The sequence below is a fragment of the Benincasa hispida genome, chromosome 1, assembly GCF_009727055.1.
Source record: "Benincasa hispida cultivar B227 chromosome 1, ASM972705v1, whole genome shotgun sequence".
Taxonomy (NCBI): domain Eukaryota; kingdom Viridiplantae; phylum Streptophyta; class Magnoliopsida; order Cucurbitales; family Cucurbitaceae; genus Benincasa; species Benincasa hispida.
This window is the reverse complement of record NC_052349.1, coordinates 38,043,142-38,066,166: the sequence shown is the minus strand read 5'-3', so window position 1 is coordinate 38,066,166 and position 23,025 is coordinate 38,043,142. Positions and strand designations below refer to the sequence as shown.

General features: G+C 32.3%; 3 protein-coding genes across 6 annotated transcripts; 1 reads left to right on the top strand and 2 right to left on the bottom strand.

Moving 5' to 3' along the window:
• Nucleotides 1–801: 801 nt before the first annotated feature.
• On the bottom strand, nt 802–1,669 carry LOC120077223 (agamous-like MADS-box protein AGL82; the record flags this gene model as incomplete). Its single annotated transcript, XM_039031125.1, has 1 exon — nt 802–1,669. A coding segment is annotated over exon 1 (672 nt), but the record flags the coding sequence as incomplete, so codon positions are not given.
• Nucleotides 1,670–4,119: 2,450 nt separating this feature from the next.
• On the bottom strand, nt 4,120–7,343 carry LOC120088985 (ATP-dependent Clp protease proteolytic subunit 3, chloroplastic). Its single transcript, XM_039046426.1, has 5 exons — nt 7,014–7,343; nt 6,686–6,800; nt 5,274–5,449; nt 4,719–4,814; nt 4,120–4,635 (listed from the first exon to the last, which is right to left on the bottom strand). Exons 1-5 carry the CDS (start codon nt 7,341–7,343, stop codon nt 4,342–4,344), a joined length of 1,011 nt encoding a protein of 336 aa, XP_038902354.1. The 3' UTR covers nt 4,120–4,341.
• Nucleotides 7,344–13,260: 5,917 nt separating this feature from the next.
• LOC120071126 lies at nt 13,261–16,691 on the top strand. 4 transcript variants are annotated; one of them, XM_039023201.1, is made up of 3 exons: nt 13,261–13,579; nt 15,633–15,833; nt 16,346–16,691. In XM_039023201.1, exons 1-2 carry the CDS (start codon nt 13,324–13,326, stop codon nt 15,788–15,790), a joined length of 414 nt encoding a protein of 137 aa, XP_038879129.1. In that variant the 5' UTR covers nt 13,261–13,323; the 3' UTR covers nt 15,791–15,833; nt 16,346–16,691. The 4 variants fall into 4 exon arrangements, with proteins under 4 accessions (XP_038879129.1, XP_038879146.1, XP_038879138.1 ...); XM_039023218.1 differs by having other exon boundaries at nt 16,275–16,691; XM_039023210.1 differs by having other exon boundaries at nt 16,250–16,691.
• The last annotated feature ends 6,334 nt before the right edge of the window (nt 16,692–23,025 follow it).

Here is a 23,025-nt window from a genome sequence, read left to right as displayed (position 1 = left end):
AAGCAAGATCATGTAATATAACACCTTCGGACAAATGAAAAACCAAATGCTCCATACAGTTATCCTTTTCAGTTTACTTTTTTTTTTGGGGGGAAGGAAGACGAACTTATCAAAACTTAGGTCTTGTTTGATAATCATTGTTTTTTAATTTAAGTTTATAAACACAACTTCCACAAATAAGTTTCTTTGGTTTGTTATCAACTTTCTATTAATATTATAAAAATCAAGTCAAGTTTTGAAATAAAAAAAAAATAGCTTTAGTCTTTGGAATTTGATAAAGAACTCAACTTTTTTTTTTTTTTTTAAGAAAGCCGAGTAAGATAATTGGGAAGAAACAAGCATAAATTTCAAAAACAAAAAACTTAATGGCCCTTCATAGTTTAAAATACATATCATCCCTAGCGATTGATCTTCGAATAGGCAAAGTCTTCAATAAAATTAGTAGGAATACCCCTATGGGCTACGAGCATAATACAAGGAATTTGCCCCAAAGAAAGTAGTTTCTAAGACCTCTGAACTGATTTAGAGGTTTGAACTCATCATTCATAGTTTAAAAATCATATCGAACATTTCTTCATTAAGTCAATAATTGAAGTTCCTATGTCCTATTAAAAAAGTCAATTAAATAGCAAACAAGATTTGTTATATCTATTTAAGTGCTTATTTATTTAAGTAGCAAACAAGAGCGACAACTTCCAAATTTTAGTAATATGCAATGAAGATTTATGAAGTGCTGGTTAAAATAATAACGGAAAAGAAGAAGAGTTAATTTAAAGGAAAGAAAGAAGACACAAGTTTTTGTTCCTGTCTCTTATACACATCTAGATGTGTATAAGAGACAGCATCCAAGGCCATCACATCTTCTTCAGTATGGTTAGCCCCAGTCGCAAACAAGTCATCAACAGACGGAATCAATACTTGAGGAATGGAATCCTCTCCCATTTGAACTGAATTTTCCGAACACAACTCCCCAAACAGATTTTCGTGATCGGCTAATTCCATGAAATCGATCATTCCATTGGCGGCTTCAATTTTCGCATCCAGTCCTTCCATGAATTCTCTCAATTCGTGTTCCGACAAACGATCAAGCCACTCATCCCACTTAGGGCACATGAATTTCTCACGGAGCTTACACGTCTCTGATTCGATTTTCCTCTTCCGATCCGAGAAATAGTCAGTCAAACCGAAACACTTGCATTTCTGGAAATTACAGGAGCGGGTGGTTTTGTAGGCTCGAATCATAGCTTCAAGGTGAGTGCGATCGGAAGGCCAAGTGTGAAATTCAGGGTCAGATTGGGAAGGATCTTCAGTGGGCAAAGAAGCAGGGCCATGGACGAGAACGCATGTTTGAACGTCGCAAAGGGTGGAGAGCTCGTAAGCCTTCTTCATCAAACTGTTCTTCCTCTTCTTGAACGTCGAGATTCGAGATTTCCGATTCGGAATCAGATTCAAGCTCAATTTTCCTCTTCCCATTGTACAGATTTCTGGAATCGGAACAAAAATTTCCAACAGAAAAAATAGAACAGTGAGAGAGATGAACGAATGAATATGAGGAATTTACTTGGCACCTAAGGAGTAAGAACAGACTGAACAGTGATACATCGATTCCCGCCTTTTAACCCAATCGATCCTTCCAATTTGACCATCCAACGGTTCACAAAATATTTGCTCCGATATTTTCGCACTTCTTTAATTTGACCTTCTATTCCATCCGTTCCCGCCTTTAAAACCCAATCGGATCCTTCCTATCCATTCGATCAAGGAAATGTTGCATCCAACGGTCCACAAAATATTTGCTCTGATATTTTCCCATTTCTGTAATTGGACCCTTTTTTTTTTTCCTTTTTTAACCGTTTGATTATAATGTTTTTAATTGTATTTTTTTTTCAGTTTAAATGTTTTTTTTAATTCAATAATTTCGAAGATGGTAATTAAGCATCTTATCTAAATACTTTCCCCTGAAATTGCCGTTTGATTTTAATGTTAGTATACTTCCGTTTAAAATTTAATTTTCGGATTGGGTTATTACGAATATGAATTTTTAAGATTATCTAATGAATCAATAATTTATTCGACACAAAAATCGAAATTCTTACGATATATTATATATAAAAAGTTTGAAAAAAATTGTACTATATAACGAGTTTTGAAATTTTATTTGGAAGAATGACAAAAAAAAAAAAAAAAAAGCAAGTTTCATTGCATTTATAGCACATACACTTTATTCACTTTTAAATTTTATTTTATTATTTCTTTGAAAAAACACAAAATTATCAAATATATTATTTGGTTTAATATATTATTTCATCATATTTATAGCAAATATACTTTCATTCACTCGCATTCTTTTATTCGATTGTCATGTTGGAAATGACTAAAAGTAAAAGGGATTTGAAGTAACTTGTCCCACATTGCAAATTTTTACAACAAGGAATGGGTATTAAAAAAAAGTGTAAAACAGTTTCCAAATTGTGGACATGGTGGAAGATAGAGTTTTTCCCCCATACACATGCACCATTGTCATCTGATCAGATGGATAGGCTCTAGTAATCGTGCTTGTACAAAAAAAGATTTGAGTTTTACTATCTTTTCTTTTTAAAATGTTACCATATTGGAACTGAATTAAATTTATTTATTCTAGTTGTTTTCCATTGTAGATCCATTGACTATTTAATTTCTGGCTATTGTTGTGTTCTTCACCTATATATATATAGAAGAATTTTTTTCGGTTAGAGATACAGAAAATTATCTACTTCTCTTCTCTACTATTTTCTCCCTTAATACTATTCTAAGCATTGTTTTCCTTGCGATTTCATTCCTTCCGGCGAGTGCATGCTTGAATTGGGGAGTTGTGTTAATTTTGGGGAGCAACCGACATATGCAATTTAGCACCAAAATTTGCTTTCAAGATAATAGGTTTACCACAGCATGGCAACGACGTCCAACATTTTAGCTCTTACATGTCATTGCCTCAATCTCTAAAAAATACCAAACATCCATTTAGCAAACTAAGAAACAAAGCACAAAGATTTTTCTTTGAGAATTTGAAATTGATCAAATGGAGGGCTTAAATTTGGTGGAAATGATAATCTGAATTTTTATATACTGGCTTATTTGAAGTGGATTTGGAAGAGTTTGTTGATACTATCCATTAGGTTGTGATTTTTTTCCTTTTTATGAGATTGGTCATTGTGGATTTTCTTTTTCTACTTTCTTTTGAATGAGATGTAGTTGGAATGTTCAAAGATGGAAATTCAACTCAACATTTAATTCCAACCAAGATAGAATTTAAAAATGACAGTATCTGAAAGTGAAGCTCCTACTGTCATTGCTTGTGATGCAAATATAGATTTTGAAGGTGAAATCCCTAAATTTTTTACTACCAATGATCCATTTTATGTAGTTTCTTAAGCAATTATGCTCAATACAGTGATTCCTGATTGAGGAAAGGGGTCCCAAAGAAAAATCTCTATACTCTGTTTTGGAGATGAGGGTGGAAGGAGGGGAGGAGAGAGAGGCAAGATGATGGGAGAGAGTAGAGATATAAAATTACTTTTATTTTATAATTTAAAATTACTTTTAAGGAATATAAAATACCTAATTGATAAACATGTTTCTAAAAAATGAGGGATTAAATTGGTCAAATTGAAAACTCAAGGACCAAATGTACTTGTGCCTAATAACTCAAGGATCAAAAACGTACTTTTCTTATTTTTAACTAAGTCTTAGATCTAATTTGACAAGATAAGATACATTAAAGTGAACATAACTCTATAGATTCCCCTATCTGTAAAAATTAATTTTTTTCTTAAAAATATATTGATGGTAATGCCATCTCAGAGTGCATATGCATCAACAAATAGCTTCAATACTAAACTCTAACATGGATGAAAGAAGGCAATTACCCCAACTATAAGTTATAACATGCAACATCAGAGAGAGAGACCTACAAAACTCATATTTCGCAATGCATTGCATGACTACCATGAATTCAGACATTATCTGTCTTCCATCTTAATCCCAATCTCAGCCTACCAGAGAAATACCTACAGCAGCAACTTACTCAGAATCATGGGGATTGGTGGTCCATTGCATATTGACCCGAGGTTTCGATACAGATTCATATCAACTCGAGCAATATTTTAGCATCTAGACAAGGGGAGAGAAAGGGAATGTTTGGACTCTTGAATTTTCCAAAATCTATACTTGTTTAACTGATTGGTAATAATCACCTTTAAGATCTTACAGAGTAAGAGCTATTTGAGAATGGAAAAAACAGGCTAGGATACAACAATAGAGGCAGAAGAATGGAGGAAGAAGAGGAACAAGGTGAGTTTTGTGTCATACTGGACTCGTTTCTTCCGTCTCCTGCTGGCTACCGCGCTCCTCATCACTTCCTTGACCCTCTTGATATCCATTCTGCAAAATCTTGTTTTCTGAAGGCAAATTCTTCTTAGTTTTCCGACTTCCTTCAACCTTCCATAGATCCCATACTCGGGTCTTTGGCGGCGGAGTTGCCTCTGCAGTTGGAGCGATAAGTCCTGGCTTCCCATCATCAATAACTTCATCAATCAAACCATAATCCTTAGCTTCCCAAGGATTCATAAAATTATCACGATCTGTGTCCAGTTCAATCTGCAAATGACAAATAAATATCAAGGGTTTCTTTACAATAATACTCAAAACCAGGTAGTTAAAGGAATAATGTAGAGGCAAACCTGTTCTAGTGGCTTTCCTGTGATTCTAGAAAAAATTTTGTTTAGCTTAATCTTGTGATATGTCATTTCTCGTATCCGTATGCTCATCTCTGTTGCCTGGCATGGACGGACCAGTGAATTACATAGTAATTAGGGGAGAACTACCATTATAAGAAGCTTAATGAACTTAATAGTTATTAAATAAATCAACAGGCAATATCAATAGGAATAAAATTTGGGGAAAATTCCTGAATTTCGTTCCATGGTCTTCTATGTGTAGCACCAGAACTTCACGATCATTACAAACAAATTCCACACAAATAGATCAAGTTCATAAAAACGAGATTATGCAATACTCAAGGATTAATTAATTGGAAAAAAAACGATGGTCTTATCTAAGGCTTATTGATTTTGATCCCCCTACCATCCAATGCAACCACTAAACAAAATGAACAAAGAATTATAGAAATGTTGAACACATTCAACAGCGACTAAAAAGGTGAAACAGAAATTACAATCACAATTAACAAAATGCCATTAACTTAACAGCAAAGCACAGAAAAATAATCTACTAACTTTTCCTCCAGCTGTTCCAAGAGGTTGATGGATCATCACTCTTCCATTGGGCATGCAGAATCGCTTTCCCTTTGAACCAGATGCTAGAAGAAATGCTCCCATGGATGCAGCAAGTCCCAGACAAATGGTTGAAACATCGGCCTTGCACAACTTCATTGCATCATATATTCCCATTCCTACATGCAGCCAAAAAAATGTCGAGAAACAAACATGGAATGAAATAACAACCTGCAACATTAGAGGCAGACCAGAAGAAAAAGTGGAATTCCAAAGATCTATTTGCCTTGAAATAATTGAAGGGAGAGATCATCACACAAAATGGCTGTTGCAGAAGTTTTTATGATATCTTCTTAAGAAGTTGAAGAAAAGAAACCAACCCCATACCAGGGATCTGTTTATGCAACCTCCTAATCAGAAAATACTTTATAGATTATCATGCGAAATGAATTTCATTCAAGTTACTTGAATCAAGCTATATGCATGTCATCCAGACTCTAGCCCCATGATTGCCACACCACATAGCACATACCACAAATTTTCATTCGGTCGATTGAAAAAGTTACAACCATGGTTCTAAAAGCCCCTTACTTTTAATGGGCTTCAATTTCAAAGACTTTCTATAATATTCATTTGTCAACATTTTACTTAGTTGGAGCACCTTTCTTTAGTGGGGTTTATGTGGACTTGGTTATTAGTAGGCCCTTGTATTCTTTCCTTTTATCTCAATGAAAGCAATTGTTTCCATCATAAATATATATAGATAGATAGATAAATAGATAGATAGATAGATAGATATAAATATAAAACTTGGAAGACAATTAAAAATAATTGTTGAAAAATAGGCATATAAAGCTGTTTTCTGATTCTAAAACATGAATTGGTAGAAATAGTTCATCCATAAAATGGAATATAATAACACTATCAATAACAGACGCTCTTGTCTCCCCACTTGACGGATTATGATCCTGATTCAGATATGACAGTTCCCAAGCTACTTCCCAATTAAGAGAAATCAAGTCAAAGCACAAAAGACTTAGAGCTTGACTTTTTCTCAAATGTTTCAATGATTCCACAATTTCAAAATGTACTTATCTTGGATTGAGAGCTATTTAAACAAAATTTTTGTTCTATTTTCTGCACTTGATCAACACAGAAAGCACTTGAACTCATTTGCGTACAAAATATGTAATTTTCTTTACACCCTTACACAAGCACTTTGAAGCAACAAGAAGCTCGCTTGAGGCCAAAACTAAAACCATCCTAAAAGAATGAAGTGAATGAATACCGTGGGAAGCAGGTTTTGAGCCATAAAGATTATACAACAGCATCCTTCCAATCCAACAACTTCAGATTAGAACTAAAATTTATCAGTCTGAAAAAGAAAATAATGAAGGATTTCATGATGAAAATACCAGCAGTGACAGAGCCACCAGGTGAGTTGATAAACAATTTAATATCTTTGGTTGGGTCTTCAGCATCAAGAAAGAGTAGTTGGCTTATGATGAAATCTGCCGTCATGTCATCAACCTGCCAATAGGCAATACAAATATTCAAGTCCCACAAAAAAAAAAAAAAAAAAAACTTTCTTCTTCTTATTCTAACTCAAACAACACCCAAACCATCCAACAAAACCAAAACCTTCACAATTCAAACCTAAAAAAAGCTAAACAGAATTCAACCCTCCACAGAAACGGACCAACTAATTCAGAAATATCAGGAAATAGTTCGAGAGAAGATTACCTGAGAACCCAAGAAGATGATTCGCTGGCGGAGGAGCATGTTAGTAGTGTCAAGCTCTTCGAATCGAGGAAGCGATGGAGCGGAAGATGCAGAATAGTTGTCCAAAACATCCCAACTACTGGATAAGGTCCGTCTGAGAGAAGAGGAATTAAACGAGGGGTTTACTACAGGAACCGAATTTCTGATTCTAAAAGCATTAGAAGTGGAATTGCCGCCATGGGAGTGCTTCGAAGGAATGGAAATTGGAAAGTAAGAAGATGGAAGTCCATGGTCGATGCGCATAAGCCTATGAGGCGAAGAAGAAGGTGCGTACGTGAAACTCAACTCCATTTTCGCTATTTCCCTCTTCTCTCTGAGATGAAGGGGAAACGTTCAGAAGAAATCCAAAGATTGAGGTGCCCCAATTTGGCCTCTCCCAAATAATCTTTTCCCCCAAATTTACTTCATCAAGAAATAAAGTAAATAAGAAAAAACCCATTTTTAATATTAGGTTAAATTATAAGGCTAGTTTCCAATCCTTTTTTTTTTTTTTTTTTTTTGGAGACAATAATAAATTTGAGGCTTTTTTTTTTTCACTTTCTTTCTTACAGATAATTTAATTCAATGACTCGAGTTTTGAAAACAATTCATACTAATCTTTCGTTTACGTTACATACCATTTAGATCGTACTCACTATTTTCTTCGTCCCTTTTGCACACGTTTCTTTTTTCCCTCCCTCTCCTCCTTGCACTTCTTCCTTCTTCCTATCGCTTGTGCTTGTGGCTACTATTTGATCGTTCGTCATCTGCTTCAACAATCACTCATGCTCATGCTTTAAGCTACAAACTAATCGCCTGTCACCCACTTGAATGAACTATGCATAACCATCTTCCAACTATTTATCGCTAGTGCAAGGATCTAAGAGAGGAACGTAAAGATTTGCTCTACATCCCATGTTTGAAGAGGAGAAAGAGAAACAAGGGGCACTAGTGAGAGCGATGGAGATAGTAGCCAGTAGTATGGATGAGCACTCACAAGCGCAAAATGGGCACTGTGGAGATTATTAGATATCATAACCCTAAATTTTCAATTTTGGATTAAGAAGATTCATGTTTTTTAAAGATTGAAAATGTTATTCGTTTTTAAAAATTAAGCTTGTAGATAGCGTACCTTTACCTTTATTTTGAAATTTTGGTTTTTGTTTTGTAATATAACTATGAATTCAAATTTTTCTTTAAGAAATATGAAAACCGATCTAAAGAAATAAACATAATTTTTTAAAAAATATATATATAACTAAAAACAACATCATTATCAAACATTGTCTCAAAGACAACAAAAATAGAATTATAAATCCACTCACAAAAAATTTTAAAACCATATATGTTGTCGATATCTACTGACAAAGAAAAATCTAATTAATCTAAAATCTTATATGGAGTTGAGTGTATTAAAAATTTAAGAGACTATCCAAACATGATTACATATCTACTTACAAAGATAAAATAGGTTTGTCTAATTCCAAACCATAATATGTTGTCAACAAGTTTGATCCATTGAAAACTAAAGAGGTCACAAAAACTTGATTACATATCCACTTACTATAAGATAAAATAGATTGTCTAATTTTAAAACAATATATGTTGTAGATAAGTTGAATTTATTGAAAACTAAAAGGCTACAAAAATATGTGAATTTGTCTGATTCTAAAACTATATATATTGTCGACAAGTTTGATCTTGTTTTGTTTTTGTGAGATACAAGTTAGATCCATTGAAGAAGAAGAGACCACAAAAACGTGATTATATATTCCACTTACAAGATAAAACAAGATGTCTGATTCTAAAGTCATATCCGTTGCTGACAAATCAAATCTAATGAAATCTAACATATCATGAAAACATGATTCTACATTCACTTACATAGATTAGTGAAATAAGTTGTTTGATTCTAAAACCATATATGCTCGTCAACAAGTTAGATCTTATGAAAACTAAGAGATCACAAAAACAAGATTATATATCTACTGACAAAGATAAAAACGAGTTGCATGATTCTAAAAATCATATACACATTATCGACAAGTAGATCTAATGAAAACTAAGAAACCACAAAAACAAGATTATATATATTCACTTACAACGATGAAAACAAATTGCCTACATATTCTAAAACCATATAAATTGTCGATGAATTAGATGATTCAAATCTAATGAAAACTAAGAAACCACAAAAATAAGATTATGTATTCACACTTACAAAGACGAAAACAAGCCGCCTATAGGTTCTAAAACCATATACATTGTCGACAAGTCAGATAACTTAGATCTAATAAAAACTAAGAGATCACACAAACAAGATTACATATTCACTTACAAAGACGAAACTGGGAAACATGATTAAGATATCGACAAGTCAGATGTATCAAAATCACGGAGACACAAAATTAGGGTTGATGCACAAAATTAGATTACATATTCAATTACAAAGAAGAAAACAACAGATTCTAAAACCACATACATTATCGATAAGCTAGATGACTCAGATCTAACAAAAATTAAGAAACCACAAAAACAAGATTACATACTACCCGATTCTAAAACCATATAAGATATCGACAAGTCGAACAAAACGCGGGTTGATACACAAAAAGGGGAGGTGAGCTAGTCAATGATTATAGGGGTGTCCCTAGTTTCCCCAATGAATTTGTGGTGCAGCTGAAAAGGGATGTGACCTCTAAGAATTTGAACTCTGAATTTGAGTAAAGTGCTTCTACATTCCAAGAGCTCAAAAACACAAGCATCTCCACACTTTAGACCATTATCATTAACAAACTTCTTCCATTGTTTTGCATCAAGTGCTTTACTCCGCCTGTTCCCATAATAATTTATCTTCCATACCTTTTCTCCACAGAAAATAGCCGTAGGGATCATAATAGCAGGTAAAACAGAGTGAAATTTTGCTGGCAAACACTACAAAATAATGAGTTAGGTATATGATTTTGTTAGGTTTGTGATTAGATGATTTTTAAAATTTAATGTTATTGTTGGTGCTTGTGATTTCGGAATGAATAACCGTCTTTGTATTAATACTACGTTTAATGTCCTGTAGTTTCGACTTTGGTTAATTATGAATCATGTACTTTTAAAATGTTCATTTAGACTTAAATGGACACTTTTAGAATGTAGAGATTAAAATAAACTAAAGATGAAAGTATAAAGATTAAACAGGACATTTGAGAGTATATAAACAAAAAAAATGGACATTTTAAGATTAGATATATGCATTAAAATGAACTAAATTTTGTTGAAAACTTTGATCAAGAAACTAAAATTAAGAACATTTTGGAAGCGTAGACACGTTGAAATGAACTCGAGTTGAAACTTGAAAGTAAGGAGTCGTTTGGGCCCCGATTTCAACTGGGTAGAGTGGGTCATCCCAATTCACTTACTTTTTAGGTTTTCAATTATAATAGTTAGTACTGAGCTTCCAATTAATAATCGGTGTTCCTAACTATTATAACAAACAAAAATAATATATTACTATTTCAAATTTCTTTTTACTACAATGCTTACTATTTTCTACCCATCCGCCCACCTATTCATTAACTCAAACTAAAATAGTCAATGTAACCAGACACAAACTATCACAATCCATAAACCATAATAACCACCGACTATAATAATCAATCAAACGCTCCTTAAAATAATTAAAGTTAAGAACATTTTGAAAGCACATCATTAACTAAAGTTGAAGCTTTAAGGTAAAAGATTAAAAGGAATCAAAATTGAAAGTAAAAGATAAAAATAGACGTTTTGAAAGTACAAAATGCTACAGTAAACTAAAGTCGAAAGTCACGGACCAAAATGAACTAAAGTCGAGAAGAATTGCAAAAAGAGCAAGGTTCTTAAGAGTAGTTTTTGTAATAGAAAATTGTAAAGGAATTGGATGAGAGGAAGAACTTACAATGTTGTAAATGGGAGGAACATGCGATTTAGAAAGAATAAAAGGATGGTAGGGTTTGCCTAAAATCGGCAAAAATTCACTGTTTTGCGGCGGCTCCATTGTTGGAGTTGGAAGTGCTTTCCCGGCCGGACGAATCGCTTCCGAAAAAAGCCTTTTAATCAAAGCTACTCTTCATGTTTGGTTTCTTTTTATTTTACTACTTTTTCTTTTTTTTACACATTTGTTTTAGTACTCTACCTTTCGATGTACTACAATAATGAAGTACATGTACTCATATGGATTAAAACAATATTTTAATTCTTTTAAAAAAAAGTATATTTTAGTAAAAACAAAATACTGCTTTCATGTTTATACTTTGAAATTTGTTCAATAAATTTTAGTTTTGTACTTTAAATTTAGCTGTGAGGATTAAATGTTAGATTTATTGAAAGTAAATGGATTAAAAGTAAACAAATTTCAATGTATAGATATCAAAATAGTATTTTAACCAAAATAAAATTAGAAAAAATTGCAAAAATGATTTCCTAAAAATATGATGGTAGTTGTAATTATATCCTCGAAATTTTAGTGGTAAAAATTTAGCTGTTAAACTTATATAATTTATACAAGTGTTAAAATGTGACCCTCAAAACTTATCATAAGTGTATAAATTGTAACAATTATATAAGTTTTGATGGTTCATATTTGGAGTCAAATTTTAATATTTGTAGAAGTTCAAAAGCCCAATTTTAAATCAAAAGTTTGAAATTGTAATTGCGATTATTACCATACTTTCGGAATGTTTTTTGCATTTCCCTCGTAAAATAATGTCGATATGAAGCACTACTTCCTAAATACTTTTTTAAAAAATAACCCTTACATTTACTTGTGAATTCCTTCCCTTTTTATTTAGGCTAAATTATACAAAATATCCTTGAACTTTGTACTTTGTAATCCTTGAACTTTCAAAAGTTTCAAAAATATCCTTAAACTTTCAAAAACTATTCAAAAGTACCCTTAAACTTTCAAAAACTATTCAAAAGTACCATTGTTGTTAGTTTTCGGTGGAAACCATTAGTGTTTTGTTTAAAAAATATTGTTCAACTTTCAAAGAGTTTCAAAAATACCCTTACTGTCAGTATATAAACACAAATCGTTAATACTCATTTCAAATATCCTTGAACGTTTAAAAGTTGCATTAATACTCTTAGCCTTGAAAAAAAAAAGTTTAAATGCGCTGAACATTAGGTTAGTGATCAATTTGTTTGAAATTTTCTAGAGTTCGAAAAGAATAAAGTTTAAAACAAATTATATAGATATCATTTTTTTTCATATAGATACTCTCATTTTTCTCTCATTTGTCTAATTCTTATATCAATTTTGACACAATAAAATATAAACCAAAACTTCAAGTTAAACCATAAAATCCCACAAAACTTCAAAAAGAAAAATCTCCCAACTTACCAAAACTATGAATAGGCAAATACAAAAAGAATGTATTTTTTGTATTTGGCTATTAACATGCACTCAACTACTAATATATAATCTTATTAAAACATATAAGTCTCAAGGTCCCGTTGGTTTCCATTATTCTCTTTCTTTTTGTTATAATCTATATATCCTAATTAAAGGTGATATCATTTTTTAATGAGATAAACAAAAGGTTAAATAGTTACACTAAGTAGAGTAATAGGGAAGGAAAAAAGCAGAGAAAATGAAGAAGCGATAGATCATAGATTGAAATATGGGAGAGAAAGAAAATGGGAGAGGTGATCAGGTGTAGATAAACAGTAATAACATTTTTCACTATTTTTTAAGTAAGGGTAACTGAAAATTGGTAATAAGCTTATCAATTTCTTGATTTTTATAGGTAGATCACACTCATACAATACAGTAAAAGAGTTGTGCGTCAGTTAATGCTATTTTTATAGGTAAATCATACACATACAATATACCTTAATGCAACTTTTGAAAGTTTATAGGTATTTATGCAACGAGATATTAACAGTTTTTGTTTATAGATTAACAATAAAAATATTTTTGAACTTTTCTTTAAGTTTAGACGGTATTTTGAAATTTTTGAAAGTTGAAGAGTATTTTTAAAACAAAACATTAATGATTTCTAATAAAAACCATCGACAATGGTAGTTTTGAATAGTTTTTGAAAGTTAGAAGAATACTTTTGAAATTTTTAAAATTTCACGGATATTATTTATCCAAAGTACAAAGTTCTAGAGGTTTTTTTTTTTTTTCAATTAATTAATTAACTGTTTTAATTTTCGTTTAGCCTTTTATTTAACCTTATTTATATTTTCAAATAGATAAAAGTATGAAACTCTACAGCTATTCGATTAGTTTGGTTACAGATTCTATGATTTCGGAGCTATGGCTCTCAATCTTCATTGTTACCATTCATCAGCTCGCTTCCTTTCTCTCCATCCAAAACTTCAAGTTATTCGCTCCGATCGTCTGAATCGCACTTCGAAACTGAGTTCAAATTCGCCCAAATTCCTCAGAATTCGAAGCTCCGCGGATTCGAACAACCAATTGACGCTTAGAACTTGCAGAAATTGCAAGGCGCAATTTGACCCCTCCCTCAATCACCCACGAGCTTGTCGATTTCACACTGCACATTTTGGAGGTAATGCCCTAAGTTTTTTGTAATTTTTCCGATTTTGTAGCCATTTTGCGTTTCTGTTTTTACAATTTGAATGTGTTTGGAGCTTTGATTGCTGCTCGGCTCTTGGTTTATCTATTATTTTTATTGCCTGTTTATTTAGTTGTAAACGAGGTACTGTTTGAATTCATGGAACTGGAAATTGAAGGTTCATACTTTTGGTTTTACTTCAAATACTTGCAGATATCTATTCTTGATGTGGACAAACTTAACATGTGTTATGTTAGGTCTCTGTTGCATGATATAAAAACATCTAATAATCAGAGTAAAGTAGCTTTTGCTGGAAAGTAAGAAACAGTATAATGTATATATGAAAGCTTAGAAACTAAATTGGAATAAGTATAACCATTTGGGTCTCGTTTGACTACAATTTCATTTTGAGTTTTACGTTTTTGAAATTTATGCTTGTTTGCTTCCAATTTTTCAACTATGATATTCACCTTTCTTTAAGAAATACTTGAGTTCCTTGTCAATTCAAAAAACAAAAACTACATTTTTCTTCTTTTCTTTTTTTTTTTTGTTTTTAAAACTTGATTTGACTTTTGAAAACATTAGAATAAAGAGAATAACAAAATATTGTAGCTTATTGGTAGAAGTAGCGTTTATAAACTTAATTTTCAAAAGCAAAAAACCAATGTTTTTTGTTTTTGAAAATTAAGCTTCTAAATATACTTCCCCCATGGGGGCTTTAGCATTGTGTTTGATTTTCTTGGACTTTCTTTAGTTTCTATTGGGACCTCTGGTTCGCTTTGTTTTGCTTGTTAGACTTATTTGCTATTTTTCCCCTACCTTGTGGAGTTTGTATACTTGAGCACTAGTCTCTTTTCATTTCATCAATGAAAAGCTGTATTTCTTGTTCAATGAAAAAATATGCTTCACCATGAGTTTCTTTGTTTTATTATTTACTTTCTAAAAGTGTTTTCCAAATCCACCCGAACTTTAGAAACCAAAAAAAGTTGTTTTTGGAAATTTGGATAAGAATTCAAACATTTCTTTAAGAGAGATGAAAACCATAGTAAAAAAGACTGAGAAAACAAGCATAATTTTCAAAAACAGAAAACCAAAAATGAAAGGCATCGTTTGGTAACCATATTTTTTTGTTTAGTTTTTGAAAATTAAGCCTATAAACACCTCTTTCACCTCTAAATTGTTTGCTTTCACTTATAAATTGTTTGCTTTCACTTATAAATTGTTTGCTTTCACCTCTAAATTGTTTGCTTTGTTATCTAATTTTACCAATGTTTTTGAAAACCAAGTCAAATTTTGAAAACTAAAAAACGTAGTTTTTTAATTTTTTTTTTTAATTTGACTAAGAATTCTACTCTTGTACTTAAGAAAGATGCAAACAATTGTAAGAAAGTGGGAGGAAATAGGCTTAATGTTCAAAAACCAAAAACCAAAAACCAAAAATCAAATAGTTACCAAATGGGGGCTGAAATCATTGTCAAATGTGGCCTCAAAATTCAAGGAATGCCTATTTACTACTGATGACTTTCTTGAACTCTAGAAATGATGACCATCTGTTTTTTCCTTTCGGTTGAGTCTCCTTAAGCAATAGCTTCCAGCATTTATCTTTAAATCTTAGCTATCAGTAACTAAAAAGACAGGAGCATGGTGTTAATCCCTTCAAGGAATAAATTCATTTTATGAGTGTGTATTTGCGTGATTATTGTAGGATTAAATGCCTAGTACTGCAAAGTCTTTCTTTTGATGCTTGTCTACACACCCGCAAGTTGAAATGTTAAACATTGTGCATACTTCAAACCTTATGCATAACCAAATACACGCCGATTGATATCGATCGGCAGAGGCAAAGATTCGACATTGACTGTGAAAACTCATAAATGTTTTGTTGCTCTTTAGCACCTGAAATGTTTTTGAATAATTTGAAGATTGAAACAATTTTTACTACTTCAAATCATTTTGACTTTTTTCTGAAAGGTCCAAGTTCTAACTTCTGGAGTCATGAGTCATTATTTTGCTGCTCAAGACTGTAATCCATTCCTTTTGCTTACAGGTGAAACAAAGAGAAAGTTTGAAAGTGTACACTCAGGAGGAACAATGGACACTCCAGACTCTGGCAAAGTTTTTCAATACTGGCATTGTTGTGGGTCTGAGGATCCTTTCGATCCAGGATGTACTGCTTCTCCGCACTCGTCCTACGACGATGATTAATACTGTTAATCAACAACCTTTTCTCCAGGTCCCCTTCATTCTTGTAAGACTCCGGATCTATTTTTTTTCTCCTTCCTGAAGGTGTCGTGTACAAGTGTACATATTCATATCCTATCTTAAAAGTTCACTTCTTGTATGAAAATTCATCTTACTTTGTTGCTTCTTTACATGGAATTGCCAAGAATTTTAATATAGTTAATTATGTTGGAAATCTGTATCAATGGCAAATTTGTATTGATAATAATCGAATAATGTTAGCAAAATAGAAAGTACTGTGTATCGGAGCTACACACTTCAACACTTAAATTAGTATCAAGTTTGTAAATTGTTTAGATGGAAGATAGTTATTGTATTTTTCGTGACTGTTTCACACCACCTTAAGTTAGTATCGACTATAGGCTTGTAGATCGGTTGTCAATATTTCACCTATGACAAATTATCACTAAACTTTTGGGAAAGTCAATTTCCTATAATGTACTTGTAGCAAGGTTTATACAGATGTAGAGGCTGGCTGATGAGTTTGATCTGATTGACCTGGGGTCTGTTATGAGATAGGCGAAGAGTCTGACGAGCTGAGCAAAGTTGCTATGCACATGCGGCTGGAGAACAAGGTCTCGATGAACCAATCTAGCGGGAATGACCGACCGGCTCCGCAAGAAAAGAAGGTTTCAGAACATGTACTGAGAGGCTCCTTGTGCAATCTTCATTTATCCACTTTGTTTACCAAAGGTTTTATGGGTGCGAGAGGAAGTCTCTTAAATTTGTATAATGCATTGCCAATTTGCTATGTTCTTTTAATTCTTTTTCTTTGATGGAAGATTTTGTCATATTAATAACCTACTTAAGTTAGAGAGATACGTTATGATATGAATAACTTTAAATACCTATACAATTATTTGAATTTACCAAATATATACCACTAATAAAAGGATATTTATTTAAATACGACAATATCCGATATTGACAACAACCCTAATTTCGAATTCAACGTAAAAATTAAAACTTTTGGGAGAAATTTTTGTCAACTCATTTTGGTACCAAAGGAGTTGAGGGCCTTTTAAATAGAGGGTGATGTGATATGGGCAAAAGTCACAAGAAGAATAGTTTTGGGGGTAAACTTGCATGAATGAAGAATTAGCTTCCCTTTGTTGACTGTGGGTAAATAAGAGCCTCATAGATCCTCTCTTAGCTACTGTCAGCAAAGTGGAAGCTAGTGCTTCAAGTTTTAGCTCTTCACCCACTTTTTCTTCCCTTGCACTATTTTTTATCCATTTTCAATGGTTAGGTTTAAATACCTCTTCTATTCTTTCATTTCCATTTTATAATTTCAAAATATTTATTTTGGTTTCTATATTTTTTTATTTTGTTCATTTTGGCAGTATACTTTTAAAATCGGATCATTTTGGTTCTTTATAATAAAATGAAAATAAAAATAAAGTAACTAAAATGGTCACTTTTAGAAGTAAATGGACCAAAATAAGTATAGAGACCAAAACAAATCCAATTGCTATTAAAAAAAAGTTTTCATTTAGTTTTCTTTTAAGTGTTAATTCTTAATTTGTTTAGTACAATCTAAGTGAGAGTATAGATATTTGATGTTATGACCTCGAAGTGCATGTTAATTATTGTTGAACAAAGTTCATTTACACTTTAAAAGACTTTTTATGTTTTTGAAGAAAACGTGTTGTGATGTTTGTTGGAAAGATTTTGAACAAATTTTGTTTTTGTTTTATAGCTATGTGAGTTGAGTTTCACATTAAAATTTTGATATTCAAGGAATGGTAGAATCATTTTTAAAAAAAAGGAGAGAAAAGAAAAAAAGAATGGTACTGTGGTAGAATTTATAAACTCCATTAGTTGAGTTTTCTTTTTCCTTTTTAAATTATTTTAAGAATTAAATTAATGACAAAAAGAAAAAGTTCGAATCGAACGACAGTGATTCAAATCACAAAGAAAATCAACCAAAATTTTCAACTTCATTCTAAATTTTCCAATCAAGAGGATCCAGATAATCAAGAATTTATTTTAGCCCAAAATGAGGTTATGTCTGCTGGAAAAGCCTTGGTAATGCCCTCCTACATGATAATAGCTTTTGCAAGCTAAACGAAACAAGACAAGAGAAATGGTTATCCATGGCGAACATAACATCACTATTGGAGTCACGAATGATGACTATATTATCTACATCTCTCTATTAATTAAGAACGGTTAATTGCAAATGCAATTTTTTGGCGCACAAATTTATTACTCATGCTCGAAGACATTAGCTATCCTAAATTTGGTTGGAAGATTACCCACTCTGGGTGGATTTCATTCTAAACCTTGATGAGTGTCTTTTCGAAGTTGTTGGCTTTGTGTTGTTTTTATTTTTATTTTTTTTTAAATTGTTGCATCGTAATTCAACTTAAAGAAATCATAGGGAGGGGATATTTGGAGTGTATTTTCGTTATTAGATTTTTAGCATTTTCAGGCATGACTCTGAGTAATGGTTCGATTTAATGTATTAGTTATTTTATAGATATAATTTTAAATTCGATTGGGAGGAATTATTAATTTCATGATTATTCTAATTATAATAGAAATTGAGAATCTAACGTTAAAATCATGTCAATAAATTAAAAAGATATGATTGGTTTTTAGTTAAGATTTCATGTTTCAATGAAAATGTGATAAATTTATTAATCAAAATATGAAAAGAGTAATTATTTTAAATGATAAAACTGATGAAATTATTTTCAAGTATAACAAAATGTCATTGTTTATCAATGATAGATCGTGAGAGACCACGATAGACATTACTGTGATAGACTACGATAGATAGACATCTATCACTGACATTGATAGATGTCAATAGACCATGATAGATGTCTATCATAGTCTATCATTGATATATAATGCTATTTTACTATATTTATAAATAAACAAACTCATTTTTCTTTATTTGAAAACAATGTTGGAAGGTATTTAAATTAAATTATGAAATAGGTAACAATAAGCTCAAAGTCAAACGGTAAAAGAATATATATATATATATATATATATAATTAAAAAAAGGATGAAAATAAGGAAATTTTTATTACAACTTAGAGAGGGGAAATTAAATAAAGATATTATACTTTTAGAAACATATTTAGGAAAATATTGTGTTTTCAACTATTGTAAAAATATTGTTATTTAAATAAGTCGAGGGTTGAAAATATTGTTGTTTTCAAACGGATTCTCTCATCTCAGCAATTTGACTAAATAACGAGCTAATGAATCTCCTTCTTTTTGCCACTGAACTTCCCAATCAAATTCGAGAGCGAGATTTTGAATAGAGAGCGAGAATACTGTACAAATTTTCCTTTTTTTTTTTTTTTTCTTTTTAATTATTACACATTTCACCTTCTTCTTTCTTATCCTTTCTTTCCTTTTCTTTTTTTTTTTAAAATTCCATTTTATAAAAAACAAATCTAAAATATATTTATTATTTTATATTAAACTCTGAAAAGAATAAATTAAAAAAAAATAATAACTCATAAAAATAAAAAATGTAAATTAAATATCTCATTTATATAAAAATAATTACAAAAATCAATGTGTCTCACAAGGCGGACGTCGTCGATTTCGAGCTGGTTGTCATCGTCGACTTCGAACTTGAGGTTGCTTAGGTTTCTTTGATGTTGCTCTGATACCTCTGCAGGCGCTTCATAATATAAATATTCATTATGCTCTCCATGACCCCGACCATGTCTATGCACGTATGAGACGAAGGACCAGCCTCTGAGTCATAATGTCCTGAACCAAATGCTGGCATCATCATCATCGGACTAACATAATCAGTTTGACTCTGCGTCTGCGTCATAGAGGGCAATCTTCCACATTATGTGCAACCTCATCAAACTCATCATCTTCCGAACAGGTCCTTTACGTCTAGGAGCTGGTGGAGGAACAATAGGATGAATTTCTCACATATAGCTTTGGTTGTCACTACATAGTCAAGGCAAAACCTGGTTCGGATCATTCGCAACCTCACGGAGTCTACTGTTGTTCGATCTTTGTGAATTATAAAACAATTAGATAAATATTTAAAATAAATTTAATTAAAAATTAGATAATATTCATTCATTTACCAAATGACCCATAGCTACTCTCGGACGAGTGACGTAGCGTCTTGTGATTATTATTATACCATGAATATATTCTGGAGTGACATCTGTGTCAAACTGTTCAAGAGAACCCCAATAACAATAACCTTGAACGATAGTCCATCGCACTACCAAATGTGCAACTTTTTCGGACAATCTCCAGTCCTTAGGTCAATATCATGCAGTCGGGTTCAGTATTACAAAACGATGGGATAATTCTGCTGAAAACCGAATATTGTCTCTATCACCTGTCAGGAAGATGCACTCACCAATGTGAAAATACATATGAGAGGACTCATCGTTTTGCCATATGTTTTGACCATTTCGTACAAAATATAGGCAAGTATGCACAATAATTTTGTGACGGCTCCCAAATAACCTGAAACACAAAATATTATATTAGAGAATATTAAAAACAAATCAATAAAAGTGTGAATAAAATAATCAATTAGGTTTAGTGTAATGTACCTGTTCAGGTTGAAGCAGATCAAACATGTATCTATACTGTTTGACTACATGTGTGGCTGTCCTAGTCACACAAAATTTGTTCTCTCCACCTAAATTTTTAATTGATAATTTAGAATTTAAATTAAACTAGATCAGTGATATAAAAATTAAATTGAATTAAACAACATACCGAGAACCGTAGGCTCGTCCACTAACTGACGTCATTAACATGATGTAGCTGTGGAGCCATTGTTGGAATCGCTCCCAAGCCCATAGTTGCAAAAGTATGAAAGGCACACTATCTCTCGAACTCAGGTCTTTGTTGCTTTTGCATAGTTGTCTATACAACCATGCCAAGCATGCTCCACCCATGAATACCGCCAACATCATGGAGGTTAGCTAAAAGTGGCAGGACATCAAGTGAACAAAATGACTTGATTTATCTGAAAACAATCTTCCACCATCATTTGTAGTATATATGCTCGCGCATATCTTATGACGGTTTCCTCGTCTTGCATCATCTGTGAGCTCACGAAATTTGTGTTCCTAACCATATTAAACTTAACCTCGATCCTTTAATCTTGTTGGCAGGTGGTCGCACAGAGATACAGTCGACAAACTTCTAACAGTCATCGTACATCACTCCAATGACCGCTCATGTCAACACGTAACCAACATCACTTCTATATCTTGTAGAGTGATAGTGCATTCTCCAACAGAACATTGCATAGTATGCGTCTCGGGCCTCCATCTCTCGACAAGGCTGTGATCAGATGCAGTCCGCTGAATAAATCCAATCTGGCAACCCTATAGAATCGATGAATGGACCTGGTCGGGGTGGAGTGGGATAGTGTGCTGGAGAACTGCCTCTCGACGTCTTGCAAGATATTTCTCCAGTAGTACGATCTCGCCAATACAACATATCATCGATAGAATGGACTGGTCATCACAAAATCATCGGGATCACAGGTTGGGTTTAAAGCCATGATCTGAAAAAAATATATATAATTATATAAAATTGACTATAATTGAATAGTAGAAGAAAAGTGTGAGGGTAAAGAATAATATAAACTTTATGATTACAATAAAAAAATTGAATATACAATAGATTATTATAAAAAATTGAATATACATAAATTATAATATAAAAAATTGAATATATTAAAATTATAATTAAAAATTTGAATAATACACTAAATGATATATAATAAATACAAAATTATTATATTTTCTAATCCTTAATCTTATCTGGAGCCCGTCTTAGTAGAAGGACACTTCCTTCATATTATGTCCTAACTGGTTACAAAATCCACAACGTTGAATCGAGTGCTGTTTCTGTCCAATCCATCTCGTTGTGATAAGATACACTTTTCGGTCTACCAGGTTTTCTCAACAACGATGGATCAGGATGTAAGACGGGGCAATTTAGGGGTGCGTGATCCAGTAATCTTCATGCGGTACAGGTTGAAATTGAAGGAGAGTAACAATTCAGCATATGTTGAATTTGTGAGTAGTCCTCAATAAATATCTCGTAGTTCATGTTAAAATGTGAGCAAACGGCCATAAAATGCGAGCATGGACATGCCGAATGCTTGCACTGTTACATGAAACAGTTACCTGCTCGGACCTAATATTAGCCTCATATTATTTGACGTTTCCTCCTTTGGCATTGAGACTATGATGTCCAGTCTTCACATGAAACACACCTTCATAACCTGATCTTATGATTGTACTTCATGTTAACTAGATCGTGTAAGCCATTATATTTATTTTGGTCGTATGCATACCTGGATTTTTTACTCCACTTTAGTATTATAAAATATGTTTGAAATAAATTATTAATAATATATATATATATATATAATTATATATATATATATATATATATTTATATATATAATATATCGGGTGTGTTTTATTGACGCTCCAATGCATCCTTTATTTTCTTCTCTTCTTTTCTCGAAATAGTATCAGTCAGCATTTGAAGAATGTTATCTGAGCAAAGCATTTATAGGCAACATTCGAGCTCCTTTGAGGACTTCATTTATGCACTCTGATAGATTTGTCGTCATCCACACCAATATCTGAATCCTTCATCATCATCATCATGTGCTTGAGTCCATTGCTCTAAACTAATGTTGTCAAAAAAACTCAGACAGCTCTGATTTATTTCTTTGATATCTTCAATTGCTTTGTTTGAACTTTCGAATTTGAAACTGACACCCGGCATGATAAACATAATTTTTCAAATGAATTAAATTTTTATACTTTTTATTGAGTTGCTGACGATATGTCGTAGCAGAATATGATGGTGACATTTCGGTCCCTGTTCAACTATTTGTTGGGTTGTTCACTACTTGCAATTATACCAGCATGTCGATCTGAAATTAAACACACCTCTTCGTGTGTTACAATTTCTCTCGGATGTTTCAGGAACCATCCCCATGAGTCTGTAGACTCTTCTCAGTCAACGGCAAACACAAGTGGAAGTAGATGGCCGTCCGAGTAAACTGATGTAGCAAGCAACAGTTTTCCTCTATATTTGCCATACAAGTGTATACCATCTATCTGAATGATCGGCAGACATTTATTAAAAGCTTCTATACAAGGACCAAATGCCAAAATACAGAAATTAGGATAACATGGCCTTTAGTAAGCGTT

What these genes read in the sequence shown, in the direction of transcription:
- LOC120088985 (XM_039046426.1), bottom strand. Translation starts at nt 7,343, where the DNA reads ATGGAGTTGAGTTTCACGTACGCACCTTCTTCTTCGCCTCATAGGCTT. An exon ending in TCATCTTCTTGGGTTCTCAG is followed by an intron (nt 6,801 to 7,013) that starts GTAATCTTCTCT and finishes GCCTATTGGCAG; the next exon opens with GTTGATGACATGACGGCAGA. An exon ending in TGGTGGCTCTGTCACTGCTG is followed by an intron (nt 5,450 to 6,685) that starts GTATTTTCATCA and finishes GGCTGCATGTAG; the next exon opens with GAATGGGAATATATGATGCA.
- LOC120071126 (XM_039023201.1), top strand. Translation starts at nt 13,324, where the DNA reads ATGGCTCTCAATCTTCATTGTTACCATTCATCAGCTCGCTTCCTTTCT. An exon ending in TCACACTGCACATTTTGGAG is followed by an intron (nt 13,580 to 15,632) that starts GTAATGCCCTAA and finishes TTTTGCTTACAG; the next exon opens with GTGAAACAAAGAGAAAGTTT.